Genomic DNA, 15,162 nt, shown 5'->3' on the forward strand with positions numbered 1-15,162 from the left:
TGAAGGAGGAGAGAGAAGAATTAGACAGAGTGAATGAGATGATGAACAAAGATAAAATGGACTTGGAGATGATGAGGTCTGACATCCTGAAACAAAGTGACCTATTAGACCAAGAGAAACGACATATAAAGGAGGAAAAAGACAATTTGGAAATCATAAAGACTGAACTTCAAAAGAAAAAGAACATGCAGACATTTCTGATTGATGAGATGAACAGAGAAGAAAACCAACATTAGAGATTTGACCCATCTGGTTCAGACAGGAATAAAGACACTTCAGAATGAGCATGAACATAATTAAATTGAAACAAAAAGAACATGAACTAAAGGATAATGACCTCAAACACAATTTCAGGAACTACAAACCTATAGGAGCACTGTATTGGAAGAAAGAGAAGGACTGAAACTTTGAGGAAGGATCTCAACAAGAAGAAAGAAGAGGTTGAAGCTGTTATCAACAGCATAAGTCTAGAAAAAGAACAAATCAGTCAGCTGAAGACTAGTCTTGATATGGACAGGCAAAAACTGAGAGTGAGAAAGATAAAGTGAAAGATGAACAGTCAGAGTTGAAAGTCAAAGAAGATCAATTCATGAGTAAAATACTATTCATACAAACCTTGAGAGGTAAACTCCAAGAACTGAACAAAAATACACATAGAGACATCAAAAACAAAATAGAGCAATTAGACCAAAACAATAAAGACATGCAAAGATTGTGCATTGCATTGCAGAAAAAACTTGCAAACTTTGATAAAGAGACAACCCAGATGTCGGTTTACACTGAGCTGATGCAGACAGAAAAAAATGCTCTCATCGGTATACTCTCAGAGATGGTAAATGAAACGAGAAGTCATGGAAAATCAATGGAAGCAGAAGGTTGAAATGGAAAAACAAAATTCTAATAACCAGAGGGAAGAGCTGAAGCAAGACAGGGAGGACCTGGATAGACTTAATGAGATGATGAATAAAGAGAGGCAGGAATTGGAGCTGATGAGGTCTAATATTCTGAAACAAATGGACTTGTTAGAGCAAGAGAAGCAAGACATAAAAGAGGGAAAAGAAAAAGTTGGAAATTATAAAGATTGAGCTACAAGAGAAGAAAGAACATGCAGAGAGTCTGTTTGATGAGATAAACAGAAATAAAACCAACATTAAAGAGCTGACCCTAAAGGCCAGAGAGAGCGAGACAAACTTGAACAAGTCGTTAACAAGATTACTTTAAAACTAGATGAACAAGAAGTCCAGATTGACGCCACCAGAGGACTAAAACAAGAACTGGGAAGCATTGAGAAGAGGGTGCTGGCAGAAAGAAAGAAATGGAACTCTTGAGGAAGAATCTCAACAAGATGAAAGCAGAACTTGAAGCTATGATGATCAGCATCAGTAGCGAGAGAGAATGTCTCAGTCAAATGAGGATTTACATGGACAGAAAGAAAGCCATGTTTTTGAATGAAAAGGACAAACTGGAAAAAGAAAGGTCTCAACTGATGATGATGAGAGAACATCCAGTCATGACTAAAATGAAAGTCCTAGAAAGTCTGAGGGTGAAACTTCAACAGCTGAAAGAAAGAATGAGTGATGACATCAAACACAAAATGGAACGTTTACAACAAAACAACGAAGATATGCTAACGGTGTGGTCTGCATTGGAAGAAAAGTGTGCAGAGCTTGATGGACAGAAAGAAAACATGAATTGTTACACCGAGCTGTTAGAGAGAGAAAAGGAAGGTCTGATAAGTATACTGTCAGACATGGTCATCCAGAAAGAGCATGTTGAACATCTATGGAGGCAAAAGTTTATGAATGAAAAACTACATCTTGACAAACTGAGGGCAGAGCTGAAGGAGGAGAGAGAAGAATTAGACAGAGTGAATGAGATGATGAACAAAGATAAAATGGACTTGGAGATGATGAGGTCTGACATCCTGAAACAAAGTGACCTATTAGACCAAGAGAAACGACATATAAAGGAGGAAAAAGACAATTTGGAAATCATAAAGACTGAACTTCAAAAGAAAAAAGAACATGCAGACATTCTGATTGATGAGATGAACAGAGAGAAAACCAACATTAGAGATTTGACCCATCTGGTTCAGACAGGAATAAAGACACTTCAGAATGAGATGAACATAATTAAATTGAAACAAAAAGAACATGAACTAAAGGATAATGACCTCAAAACACAATTTCAGGAACTACAAACCTATAGGAGCACTGTATTGGAAGAAAGAGAAGGACTGAAACTTTTGAGGAAGGATCTCAACAAGAAGAAAGAAGAGGTTGAAGCTGTTATCAACAGCATAAGTCTAGAAAAAGAACAAATCAGTCAGCTGAAGACTAGTCTTGATATGGACAGGCAAAAACTTGAGAGTGAGAAAGATAAAGTGAAAGATGAACAGTCAGAGTTGAAAGTCAAAGAAGATCAATTCATGAGTAAAATACTATTCATACAAACCTTGAGAGGTAAACTCCAAGAACTGAACAAAAATACACATAGAGACATCAAAAACAAAATAGAGCAATTAGACCAAAACAATAAAGACATGCAAAGATTGTGCATTGCATTGCAGAAAAAACTTGCAAACTTTGATAAAGAGACAACCCAGATGTCGGTTTACACTGAGCTGATGCAGACAGAAAAAAATGCTCTCATCGGTATACTCTCAGAGATGGTAATGAAACGAGAAGTCATGGAAAATCAATGGAAGCAGAAGGTTGAAATGGAAAAACAAAATTCTAATAACCAGAGGGAAGAGCTGAAGCAAGACAGGGAGGACCTGGATAGACTTAATGAGATGATGAATAAAGAGAGGCAGGAATTGGAGCTGATGAGGTCTAATATTCTGAAACAAATGGACTTGTTAGAGCAAGAGAAGCAAGACATAAAAGAGGGAAAAGAAAAGTTGGAAATTATAAAGATTGAGCTACAAGAGAAGAAAGAACATGCAGAGAGTCTGTTTGATGAGATAAACAGAAATAAAACCAACATTAAAGAGCTGACCCTAAAGGCCCAGAGAGAGCGAGACAAACTTGAACAAGTCGTTAACAAGATTACTTTAAAACTAGATGAACAAGAAGTCCAGATTGACGCCACCAGAGGACTAAAACAAGAACTGGGAAGCATTGAGAAGAGGGTGCTGGCAGAAAGAAAAGAAATGGAACTCTTGAGGAAGAATCTCAACAAGATGAAAGCAGAACTTGAAGCTATGATGATCAGCATCAGTAGCGAGAGAGAATGTCTCAGTCAAATGAGGATTTACATGGACAGAAAGAATGCCATGTTTTTGAATGAAAAGGACAAACTGGAAAAAGAAAGGTCTCAACTGATGATGATGAGAGAACATCCAGTCATGACTAAAATGAAAGTCCTAGAAAGTCTGAGGGTGAAACTTCAACAGCTGAAAGAAAGAATGAGTGATGACATCAAACACAAAATGGAACGTTTACAACAAAACAACGAAGATATGCTAACGGTGTGGTCTGCATTGGAAGAAAAGTGTGCAGAGCTTGATGGACAGAAAGAAAACATGAATTGTTACACCGAGCTGTTAGAGAGAGAAAAGGAAGGTCTGATAAGTATACTGTCAGACATGGTCATCCAGAAAGAGCATGTTGAACATCTATGGAGGCAAAAGTTTATGAATGAAAAACTACATCTTGACAAACTGAGGGCAGAGCTGAAGGAGGAGAGAGAAGAATTAGACAGAGTGAATGAGATGATGAACAAAGATAAAATGGACTTGGAGATGATGAGGTCTGACATCCTGAAACAAAGTGACCTATTAGACCAAGAGAAACGACATATAAAGGAGGAAAAAGACAATTTGGAAATCATAAAGACTGAACTTCAAAAGAAAAAAGAACATGCAGACATTCTGCATGATGAGATGAACAGAGAGAAAACCAACATTAGAGATTTGACCCATCTGGTTCAGACAGGAATAAAGACACTTCAGAATGAGATGAACATAATTAAATTGAAACAAAAAGAACATGAACTAAAGGATAATGACCTCAAAACACAATTTCAGGAACTACAAACCTATAGGAGCACTGTATTGGAAGAAAGAGAAGGACTGAAACTTTTGAGGAAGGATCTCAACAAGAAGAAAGAAGAGGTTGAAGCTGTTATCAACAGCATAAGTCTAGAAAAAGAACAAATCAGTCAGCTGAAGACTAGTCTTGATATGGACAGGCAAAAACTTGAGAGTGAGAAAGATAAAGTGAAAGATGAACAGTCAGAGTTGAAAGTCAAAGAAGATCAATTCATGAGTAAAATACTATTCATACAAACCTTGAGAGGTAAACTCCAAGAACTGAACAAAAATACACATAGAGACATCAAAAACAAAATAGAGCAAATAGACCAAAACAATAAAGACATGCAAAGATTGTGCATTGCATTGCAGAAAAAACTTGCAAACTTTGATAAAGAGACAACCCAGATGTCGGTTTACACTGAGCTGATGCAAACAGAAAAAAATGCTCTCATCGGTATACTCTCAGAGATGGTAATGAAACGAGAAGTCATGGAAAATCAATGGAAGCAGAAGGTTGAAATGGAAAAACAAAATTCTAATAACCAGAGGGAAGAGCTGAAGCAAGACAGGGAGGACCTGGATAGACTTAATGAGATGATGAATAAAGAGAGGCAGGAATTGGAGCTGATGAGGTCTAATATTCTGAAACAAATGGACTTGTTAGAGCAAGAGAAGCAAGACATAAAAGAGGGAAAAGAAAAGTTAGAAATTATAAAGATTGAGCTACAAGAGAAGAAAGAACATGCAGAGAGTCTGTTTGATGAGATAAACAGAAATAAAACCAACATTAAAGAGCTGACCCTAAAGGCCCAGAGAGAGCGAGACAAACTTGAACAAGTCGTTAACAAGATTACTTTAAAACTAGATGAACAAGAAGTCCAGATTGACGCCACCAGAGGACTAAAACAAGAACTGGGAAGCATTGAGAAGAGGGTGCTGGCAGAAAGAAAAGAAATGGAACTCTTGAGGAAGAATCTCAACAAGATGAAAGCAGAACTTGAAGCTATGATGATCAGCATCAGTAGCGAGAGAGAATGTCTCAGTCAAATGAGGATTTACATGGACAGAAAGAAAGCCATGTTTTTGAATGAAAAGGACAAACTGGAAAAAGAAAGGTCTCAACTGATGATGAGAGAACATCTAGTCATGACTAAAATGAAAGTCCTAGAAAGTCTGAGGGTGAAACTTCAACAGCTGAAAGAAAGAATGAGTGATGACATCAAACACAAAATGGAACGTTTACAACAAAACAACGAAGATATGCTAACGGTGTGGTCTGCATTGGAAGAAAAGTGTGCAGAGCTTGATGGACAGAAAGAAAACATGAATTGTTACACCGAGCTGTTAGAGAGAGAAAAGGAAGGTCTGATAAGTATACTGTCAGACATGGTCATCCAGAAAGAGCATGTTGAACATCTATGGAGGCAAAAGTTTATGAATGAAAAACTACATCTTGACAAACTGAGGGCAGAGCTGAAGGAGGAGAGAGAAGAATTAGACAGAGTGAATGAGATGATGAACAAAGATAAAATGGACTTGGAGATGATGAGGTCTGACATCCTGAAACAAAGTGACCTATTAGACCAAGAGAAACGACATATAAAGGAGGAAAAAGACAATTTGGAAATCATAAAGACTGAACTTCAAAAGAAAAAAGAACATGCAGACATTCTGATTGATGAGATGAACAGAGAGAAAACCAACATTAGAGATTTGACCCATCTGGTTCAGACAGGAATAAAGACACTTCAGAATGAGATGAACATAATTAAATTGAAACAAAAAGAACATGAACTAAAGGATAATGACCTCAAAACACAATTTCAGGAACTACAAACCTATAGGAGCACTGTATTGGAAGAAAGAGAAGGACTGAAACTTTTGAGGAAGGATCTCAACAAGAAGAAAGAAGAGGTTGAAGCTGTTATCAACAGCATAAGTCTAGAAAAAGAACAAATCAGTCAGCTGAAGACTAGTCTTGATATGGACAGGCAAAAACTTGAGAGTGAGAAAGATAAAGTGAAAGATGAACAGTCAGAGTTGAAAGTCAAAGAAGATCAATTCATGAGTAAAATACTATTCATACAAACCTTGAGAGGTAAACTCCAAGAACTGAACAAAAATACACATAGAGACATCAAAAACAAAATAGAGCAATTAGACCAAAACAATAAAGACATGCAAAGATTGTGCATTGCATTGCAGAAAAAACTTGCAAACTTTGATAAAGAGACAACCCAGATGTCGGTTTACACTGAGCTGATGCAGACAGAAAAAAATGCTCTCATCGGTATACTCTCAGAGATGGTAATGAAACGAGAAGTCATGGAAAATCAATGGAAGCAGAAGGTTGAAATGGAAAAACAAAATTCTAATAACCAGAGGGAAGAGCTGAAGCAAGACAGGGAGGACCTGGATAGACTTAATGAGATGATGAATAAAGAGAGGCAGGAATTGGAGCTGATGAGGTCTAATATTCTGAAACAAATGGACTTGTTAGAGCAAGAGAAGCAAGACATAAAAGAGGGAAAAGAAAAGTTGGAAATTATAAAGATTGAGCTACAAGAGAAGAAAGAACATGCAGAGAGTCTGTTTGATGAGATAAACAGAAATAAAACCAACATTAAAGAGCTGACCCTAAAGGCCCAGAGAGAGCGAGACAAACTTGAACAAGTCGTTAACAAGATTACTTTAAAACTAGATGAACAAGAAGTCCAGATTGACGCCACCAGAGGACTAAAACAAGAACTGGGAAGCATTGAGAAGAGGGTGCTGGCAGAAAGAAAAGAAATGGAACTCTTGAGGAAGAATCTCAACAAGATGAAAGCAGAACTTGAAGCTATGATGATCAGCATCAGTAGCGAGAGAGAATGTCTCAGTCAAATGAGGATTTACATGGACAGAAAGAAAGCCATGTTTTTGAATGAAAAGGACAAACTGGAAAAAGAAAGGTCTCAACTGATGATGATGAGAGAACATCCAGTCATGACTAAAATGAAAGTCCTAGAAAGTCTGAGGGTGAAACTTCAACAGCTGAAAGAAAGAATGAGTGATGACATCAAACACAAAATGGAACGTTTACAACAAAACAACGAAGATATGCTAACGGTGTGGTCTGCATTGGAAGAAAAGTGTGCAGAGCTTGATGGACAGAAAGAAAACATGAATTGTTACACCGAGCTGTTAGAGAGAGAAAAGGAAGGTCTGATAAGTATACTGTCAGACATGGTCATCCAGAAAGAGCATGTTGAACATCTATGGAGGCAAAAGTTTATGAATGAAAAACTACATCTTGACAAACTGAGGGCAGAGCTGAAGGAGGAGAGAGAAGAATTAGACAGAGTGAATGAGATGATGAACAAAGATAAAATGGACTTGGAGATGATGAGGTCTGACATCCTGAAACAAAGTGACCTATTAGACCAAGAGAAACGACATATAAAGGAGGAAAAAGACAATTTGGAAATCATAAAGACTGAACTTCAAAAGAAAAAAGAACATGCAGACATTCTGCATGATGAGATGAACAGAGAGAAAACCAACATTAGAGATTTGACCCATCTGGTTCAGACAGGAATAAAGACACTTCAGAATGAGATGAACATAATTAAATTGAAACAAAAAGAACATGAACTAAAGGATAATGACCTCAAAACACAATTTCAGGAACTACAAACCTATAGGAGCACTGTATTGGAAGAAAGAGAAGGACTAAAACTTTTGAGGAAGGATCTCAACAAGAAGAAAGAAGAGGTTGAAGCTGTTATCAACAGCATAAGTCTAGAAAAAGAACAAATCAGTCAGCTGAAGACTAGTCTTGATATGGACAGGCAAAAACTTGAGAGTGAGAAAGATAAAGTGAAAGATGAACAGTCAGAGTTGAAAGTCAAAGAAGATCAATTCATGAGTAAAATACTATTCATACAAACCTTGAGAGGTAAACTCCAAGAACTGAACAAAAATACACATAGAGACATCAAAAACAAAATAGAGCAAATAGACCAAAACAATAAAGACATGCAAAGATTGTGCATTGCATTGCAGAAAAAACTTGCAAACTTTGATAAAGAGACAACCCAGATGTCGGTTTACACTGAGCTGATGCAAACAGAAAAAAATGCTCTCATCGGTATACTCTCAGAGATGGTAATGAAACGAGAAGTCATGGAAAATCAATGGAAGCAGAAGGTTGAAATGGAAAAACAAAATTCTAATAACCAGAGGGAAGAGCTGAAGCAAGACAGGGAGGACCTGGATAGACTTAATGAGATGATGAATAAAGAGAGGCAGGAATTGGAGCTGATGAGGTCTAATATTCTGAAACAAATGGACTTGTTAGAGCAAGAGAAGCAAGACATAAAAGAGGGAAAAGAAAAGTTGGAAATTATAAAGACTGAGCTACAAGAGAAGAAAGAACATGCAGAGAGTCTGTTTGATGAGATAAACAGAAATAAAACCAACATTAAAGAGCTGACCCTAAAGGCCCAGAGAGAGCGAGACAAACTTGAACAAGTCGTTAACAAGATTACTTTAAAACTAGATGAACAAGAAGTCCAGATTGACGCCACCAGAGGACTAAAACAAGAACTGGGAAGCATTGAGAAGAGGGTGCTGGCAGAAAGAAAAGAAATGGAACTCTTGAGGAAGAATCTCAACAAGATGAAAGCAGAACTTGAAGCTATGATGATCAGCATCAGTAGCGAGAGAGAATGTCTCAGTCAAATGAGGATTTACATGGACAGAAAGAAAGCCATGTTTTTGAATGAAAAGGACAAACTGGAAAAAGAAAGGTCTCAACTGATGATGAGAGAACATCCAGTCATGACTAAAATGAAAGTCCTAGAAAGTCTGAGGGTGAAACTTCAACAGCTGAAAGAAAGAATGAGTGATGACATCAAACACAAAATGGAACGTTTACAACAAAACAACGAAGATATGCTAACGGTGTGGTCTGCATTGGAAGAAAAGTGTGCAGAGCTTGATGGACAGAAAGAAAACATGAATTGTTACACCGAGCTGTTAGAGAGAGAAAAGGAAGGTCTGATAAGTATACTGTCAGACATGGTCATCCAGAAAGAGCATGTTGAACATCTATGGAGGCAAAAGTTTATGAATGAAAAACTACATCTTGACAAACTGAGGGCAGAGCTGAAGGAGGAGAGAGAAGAATTAGACAGAGTGAATGAGATGATGAACAAAGATAAAATGGACTTGGAGATGATGAGGTCTGACATCCTGAAACAAAGTGACCTATTAGACCAAGAGAAACGACATATAAAGGAGGAAAAAGACAATTTGGAAATCATAAAGACTGAACTTCAAAAGAAAAAAGAACATGCAGACATTCTGATTGATGAGATGAACAGAGAGAAAACCAACATTAGAGATTTGACCCATCTGGTTCAGACAGGAATAAAGACACTTCAGAATGAGATGAACATAATTAAATTGAAACAAAAAGAACATGAACTAAAGGATAATGACCTCAAAACACAATTTCAGGAACTACAAACCTATAGGAGCACTGTATTGGAAGAAAGAGAAGGACTGAAACTTTTGAGGAAGGATCTCAACAAGAAGAAAGAAGAGGTTGAAGCTGTTATCAACAGCATAAGTCTAGAAAAAGAACAAATCAGTCAGCTGAAGACTAGTCTTGATATGGACAGGCAAAAACTTGAGAGAGAGAAAGATAAAGTGAAAGATGAACAGTCAGAGTTGAAAGTCAAAGAAGATCAATTCATGAGTAAAATACTATTCATACAAACCTTGAGAGGTAAACTCCAAGAACTGAACAAAAATACACATAGAGACATCAAAAACAAAATAGAGCAAATAGACCAAAACAATAAAGACATGCAAAGATTGTGCATTGCATTGCAGAAAAAACTTGCAAACTTTGATAAAGAGACAACCCAGATGTCGGTTTACACTGAGCTGATGCAAACAGAAAAAAATGCTCTCATCGGTATACTCTCAGAGATGGTAATGAAACGAGAAGTCATGGAAAATCAATGGAAGCAGAAGGTTGAAATGGAAAAACAAAATTCTAATAACCAGAGGGAAGAGCTGAAGCAAGACAGGGAGGACCTGGATAGACTTAATGAGATGATGAATAAAGAGAGGCAGGAATTGGAGCTGATGAGGTCTAATATTCTGAAACAAATGGACTTGTTAGAGCAAGAGAAGCAAGACATAAAAGAGGGAAAAGAAAAGTTGGAAATTATAAAGATTGAGCTACAAGAGAAGAAAGAACATGCAGAGAGTCTGTTTGATGAGATAAACAGAAATAAAACCAACATTAAAGAGCTGACCCTAAAGGCCCAGAGAGAGCGAGACAAACTTGAACAAGTCGTTAACAAGATTACTTTAAAACTAGATGAACAAGAAGTCCAGATTGACGCCACCAGAGGACTAAAACAAGAACTGGGAAGCATTGAGAAGAGGGTGCTGGCAGAAAGAAAAGAAATGGAACTCTTGAGGAAGAATCTCAACAAGATGAAAGCAGAACTTGAAGCTATGATGATCAGCATCAGTAGCGAGAGAGAATGTCTCAGTCAAATGAGGATTTACATGGACAGAAAGAAAGCCATGTTTTTGAATGAAAAGGACAAACTGGAAAAAGAAAGGTCTCAACTGATGATGAGAGAACATCTAGTCATGACTAAAATGAAAGTCCTAGAAAGTCTGAGGGTGAAACTTCAACAGCTGAAAGAAAGAATGAGTGATGACATCAAACACAAAATGGAACGTTTACAACAAAACAACGAAGATATGCTAACGGTGTGGTCTGCATTGGAAGAAAAGTGTGCAGAGCTTGATGGACAGAAAGAAAACATGAATTGTTACACCGAGCTGTTAGAGAGAGAAAAGGAAGGTCTGATAAGTATACTGTCAGACATGGTCATCCAGAAAGAGCATGTTGAACATCTATGGAGGCAAAAGTTTATGAATGAAAAACTACATCTTGACAAACTGAGGGCAGAGCTGAAGGAGGAGAGAGAAGAATTAGACAGAGTGAATGAGATGATGAACAAAGATAAAATGGACTTGGAGATGATGAGGTCTGACATCCTGAAACAAAGTGACCTATTAGACCAAGAGAAACGACATATAAAGGAGGAAAAAGACAATTTGGTAATCATAAAGACTGAACTTCAAAAGAAAAAAGAACATGCAGACATTCTGATTGATGAGATGAACAGAGAGAAAACCAACATTAGAGATTTGACCCATCTGGTTCAGACAGGAATAAAGACACTTCAGAATGAGATGAACATAATTAAATTGAAACAAAAAGAACATGAACTAAAGGATAATGACCTCAAAACACAATTTCAGGAACTACAAACCTATAGGAGCACTGTATTGGAAGAAAGAGAAGGACTGAAACTTTTGAGGAAGGATCTCAACAAGAAGAAAGAAGAGGTTGAAGCTGTTATCAACAGCATAAGTCTAGAAAAAGAACAAATCAGTCAGCTGAAGACTAGTCTTGATATGGACAGGCAAAAACTTGAGAGAGAGAAAGATAAAGTGAAAGATGAACAGTCAGAGTTGAAAGTCAAAGAAGATCAATTCATGAGTAAAATACTATTCATACAAACCTTGAGAGGTAAACTCCAAGAACTGAACAAAAATACACATAGAGACATCAAAAACAAAATAGAGCAAATAGACCAAAACAATAAAGACATGCAAAGATTGTGCATTGCATTGCAGAAAAAACTTGCAAACTTTGATAAAGAGACAACCCAGATGTCGGTTTACACTGAGCTGATGCAAACAGAAAAAAATGCTCTCATCGGTATACTCTCAGAGATGGTAATGAAACGAGAAGTCATGGAAAATCAATGGAAGCAGAAGGTTGAAATGGAAAAACAAAATTCTAATAACCAGAGGGAAGAGCTGAAGCAAGACAGGGAGGACCTGGGTAGACTTAATGAGATGATGAATAAAGAGAGGCAGGAATTGGAGCTGATGAGGTCTAATATTCTGAAACAAATGGACTTGTTAGAGCAAGAGAAGCAAGACATAAAAGAGGGAAAAGAAAAGTTGGAAATTATAAAGATTGAGCTACAAGAGAAGAAAGAACATGCAGAGAGTCTGTTTGATGAGATAAACAGAAATAAAACCAACATTAAAGAGCTGACCCTAAAGGCCCAGAGAGAGCGAGACAAACTTGAACAAGTCGTTAACAAGATTACTTTAAAACTAGATGAACAAGAAGTCCAGATTGACGCCACCAGAGGACTAAAACAAGAACTGGGAAGCATTGAGAAGAGGGTGCTGGCAGAAAGAAAAGAAATGGAACTCTTGAGGAAGAATCTCAACAAGATGAAAGCAGAACTTGAAGCTATGATGATCAGCATCAGTAGCGAGAGAGAATGTCTCAGTCAAATGAGGATTTACATGGACAGAAAGAAAGCCATGTTTTTGAATGAAAAGGACAAACTGGAAAAAGAAAGGTCTCAACTGATGATGATGAGAGAACATCCAGTCATGACTAAAATGAAAGTCCTAGAAAGTCTGAGGGTGAAACTTCAACAGCTGAAAGAAAGAATGAGTGATGACATCAAACACAAAATGGAACGTTTACAACAAAACAACGAAGATATGCTAACGGTGTGGTCTGCATTGGAAGAAAAGTGTGCAGAGCTTGATGGACAGAAAGAAAACATGAATTGTTACACCGAGCTGTTAGAGAGAGAAAAGGAAGGTCTGATAAGTATACTGTCAGACATGGTCATCCAGAAAGAGCATGTTGAACATCTATGGAGGCAAAAGTTTATGAATGAAAAACTACATCTTGACAAACTGAGGGCAGAGCTGAAGGAGGAGAGAGAAGAATTAGACAGAGTGAATGAGATGATGAACAAAGATAAAATGGACTTGGAGATGATGAGGTCTGACATCCTGAAACAAAGTGACCTATTAGACCAAGAGAAACGACATATAAAGGAGGAAAAAGACAATTTGGAAATCACAAAGCCGGAGTTAGAAAGCAAGAAAGAAAGCACTGAATTTCTCCTTGATGACATGAACCAAGGAAAAGTGCAACTGTATAAAATGAAAACAACTATGGAAAGTGAGAATGAATTGTTTTTAAATGAAAAGAAGGAAATGAAAGGAGAACTGTCTGAACTAAAAATCAGAGAAGACTGGGTCACCAGGGTTATAAACTCCATAGTTAGTCTGAGGATAAAACTCAAACATTTGAATCAAAGGACACATGAAGACTTTAGAATGAATGCTGATAGATTTGAGCTCAAAAATGGAGACATACTGCGATTTAATTCAATATTGGAACAAAAATGTGCTGAACTTGATAAACAGAAAAATATAATTGCTGGCTATTATGACCTGATACAGAGAGAGAAGAAAGTACACAATGAGGTTGCAGCAAAACAACAAACACTGCCAGAGCAAGATGTCAAGAAACATGATGTGAATAAGCTTAAAGAGTTTGGATTTGAGAAAGATGTCTCGCAGTCAGATGTTATGATCCAGAGTGAAGATTGGTGGGAGTTAACAGAAAATAAGAGTGATCTTGTAAGAAAAGGTAAATACTTGAAAATTCAGAAGGAACATCTGCTGGTGGAAGCAGAAGAAGTGGAAAGTGAACAGCTGTCCGAGTCAGTGGGAGAGCAAGATGATTTTACAGAGGAGAAAATTTCAAAAAGAGATAATTTGCGAAAGATCTGGAAGGACACTAAAATGGAAAGAAAGGAAATTGATCAGATGAAGTGGAGAGGTCATGAAATGAGAAACAATCTGGAGAAAAGACTCAAAGTTATCAATCAGTTTGTTAAAAGAAGATTACAGAGAGAAAAGGGACTATTGGAGAAGACAAAGCAGGGACAAGGACTAAGTAAGAACACAACATCTAAAAGTGACTGGGAGAGACACCATAAAATACTTGATGAAGAATACACAGAGCTCCAACAACTTAAGGTTCAGATGCTCCGAGAGATTGAGAAACACTGCATCAAAGAAACACTGACAACTAGTGACAAGGCTAATCAGACATTCCAGGTGGATATAACCACAAGAGATGAACCACTGCAGGGAACACAAGAAGCTTCTACCAAAACACATCAAGAGCGAATCAAAGTAAAAGAAACTCAAATAGCTTTAGAGACATCTAGGGGATTCCTCTGTCAGCTGCAACATTACTGCTGTCGATGTTGCTGCCCTTGTTGTGCATCCTGTAAGCAAGTGTGCCCAGAGGAGATATGAGAGAGAGGTCTTTGTCTCTGTACTTTGAATTTGAATGTTTCTTGCATAAATTTAATGTATAATACAGTTGTACATATACAGTTGGCTTTTTACTTAAACTCTTACGTAGTACATAGTACTCTTACATAGGAATACAAAGAAAACACCTTAATTGATTTTTTTTTTTTATTATTATTATGTATCAGTATCTGCAAAGGGTTGTGCTTTGGCAGTCCAGATACCTGGAAAATCAGAATACTCTTTTGACATTTTTTTGAATCATTACAATTACTAACAATAAGTAAAATGATAATTCAAAATGTTATGGTATTTTTACAGATCTATGTGTGGGATTTGTGTCTCAAAAATGATTTACCTTGCTGGCTTTTGCAACATATTTGTTTGCATGTGTAAAAAAAAAAATCAGCAAAATAAGATTTAATATTGTGCTCAAAACATTTTAAGAGTGAGTGGTGTGAAATATAAACATAAAATAATGAACTTAAGAGTCCACGCCACTTCATCATAGAGAACCTTGAATATTTAAGAACTGACACATTCAAGTTAATTTCCCCTTCTTCTACTTTTATGCTTAAATGTAAATATACAAATGCATATGTTAAATAATTGATTTCAAATCTTCCTTTGTCAAATAAAATTAACCACATTATTACAACATTTTTCTGTCAGTGTATTTATTTATTTCTATCACAAGCAATCTGTTATTAACATTAGTACAACTTAATTTAGACAAAGCTACCATTGTACTTTTAATATCTCAGTCCCACTGTTTCCTAGGCATAATTACTAAAAGATTAATAGCTCTTTTGATGACTATGGTGACTAGATGTTGCTGTGTGATGGAATATTTCAGATCAAAGAGTCTATTAGAAAAACAACAGCGTCTTACA

The 15,162-nt window shown here is 36.8% G+C and overlaps 1 protein-coding gene across 1 annotated transcript; it reads left to right on the forward strand.

Annotated features, from left to right (window-relative positions):
- Window positions 1-1,177: 1,177 nt before the first annotated feature.
- Window positions 1,178-14,929, forward strand: LOC108900068 (A-kinase anchor protein 9). Its single transcript, XM_018700885.2, has one exon. It carries the CDS (start codon window positions 1,316-1,318, stop codon window positions 14,270-14,272), a length of 12,957 nt encoding a protein of 4,318 aa, XP_018556401.1. The 5' UTR covers window positions 1,178-1,315; the 3' UTR covers window positions 14,273-14,929.
- The last annotated feature ends 233 nt before the right edge of the window (window positions 14,930-15,162 follow it).

Source organism: Lates calcarifer, unplaced genomic scaffold, assembly GCF_001640805.2.
Source record: "Lates calcarifer isolate ASB-BC8 unplaced genomic scaffold, TLL_Latcal_v3 _unitig_4509_quiver_412, whole genome shotgun sequence".
Lineage (NCBI taxonomy): Eukaryota > Metazoa > Chordata > Actinopteri > Centropomidae > Lates > Lates calcarifer.

Coding starts and splice junctions, on each gene's coding strand:
- LOC108900068 (XM_018700885.2), top strand. CDS start 1,316: ATGGAACTCTTGAGGAAGAATCTCAACAAGATGAAAGCAGAACTTGAA.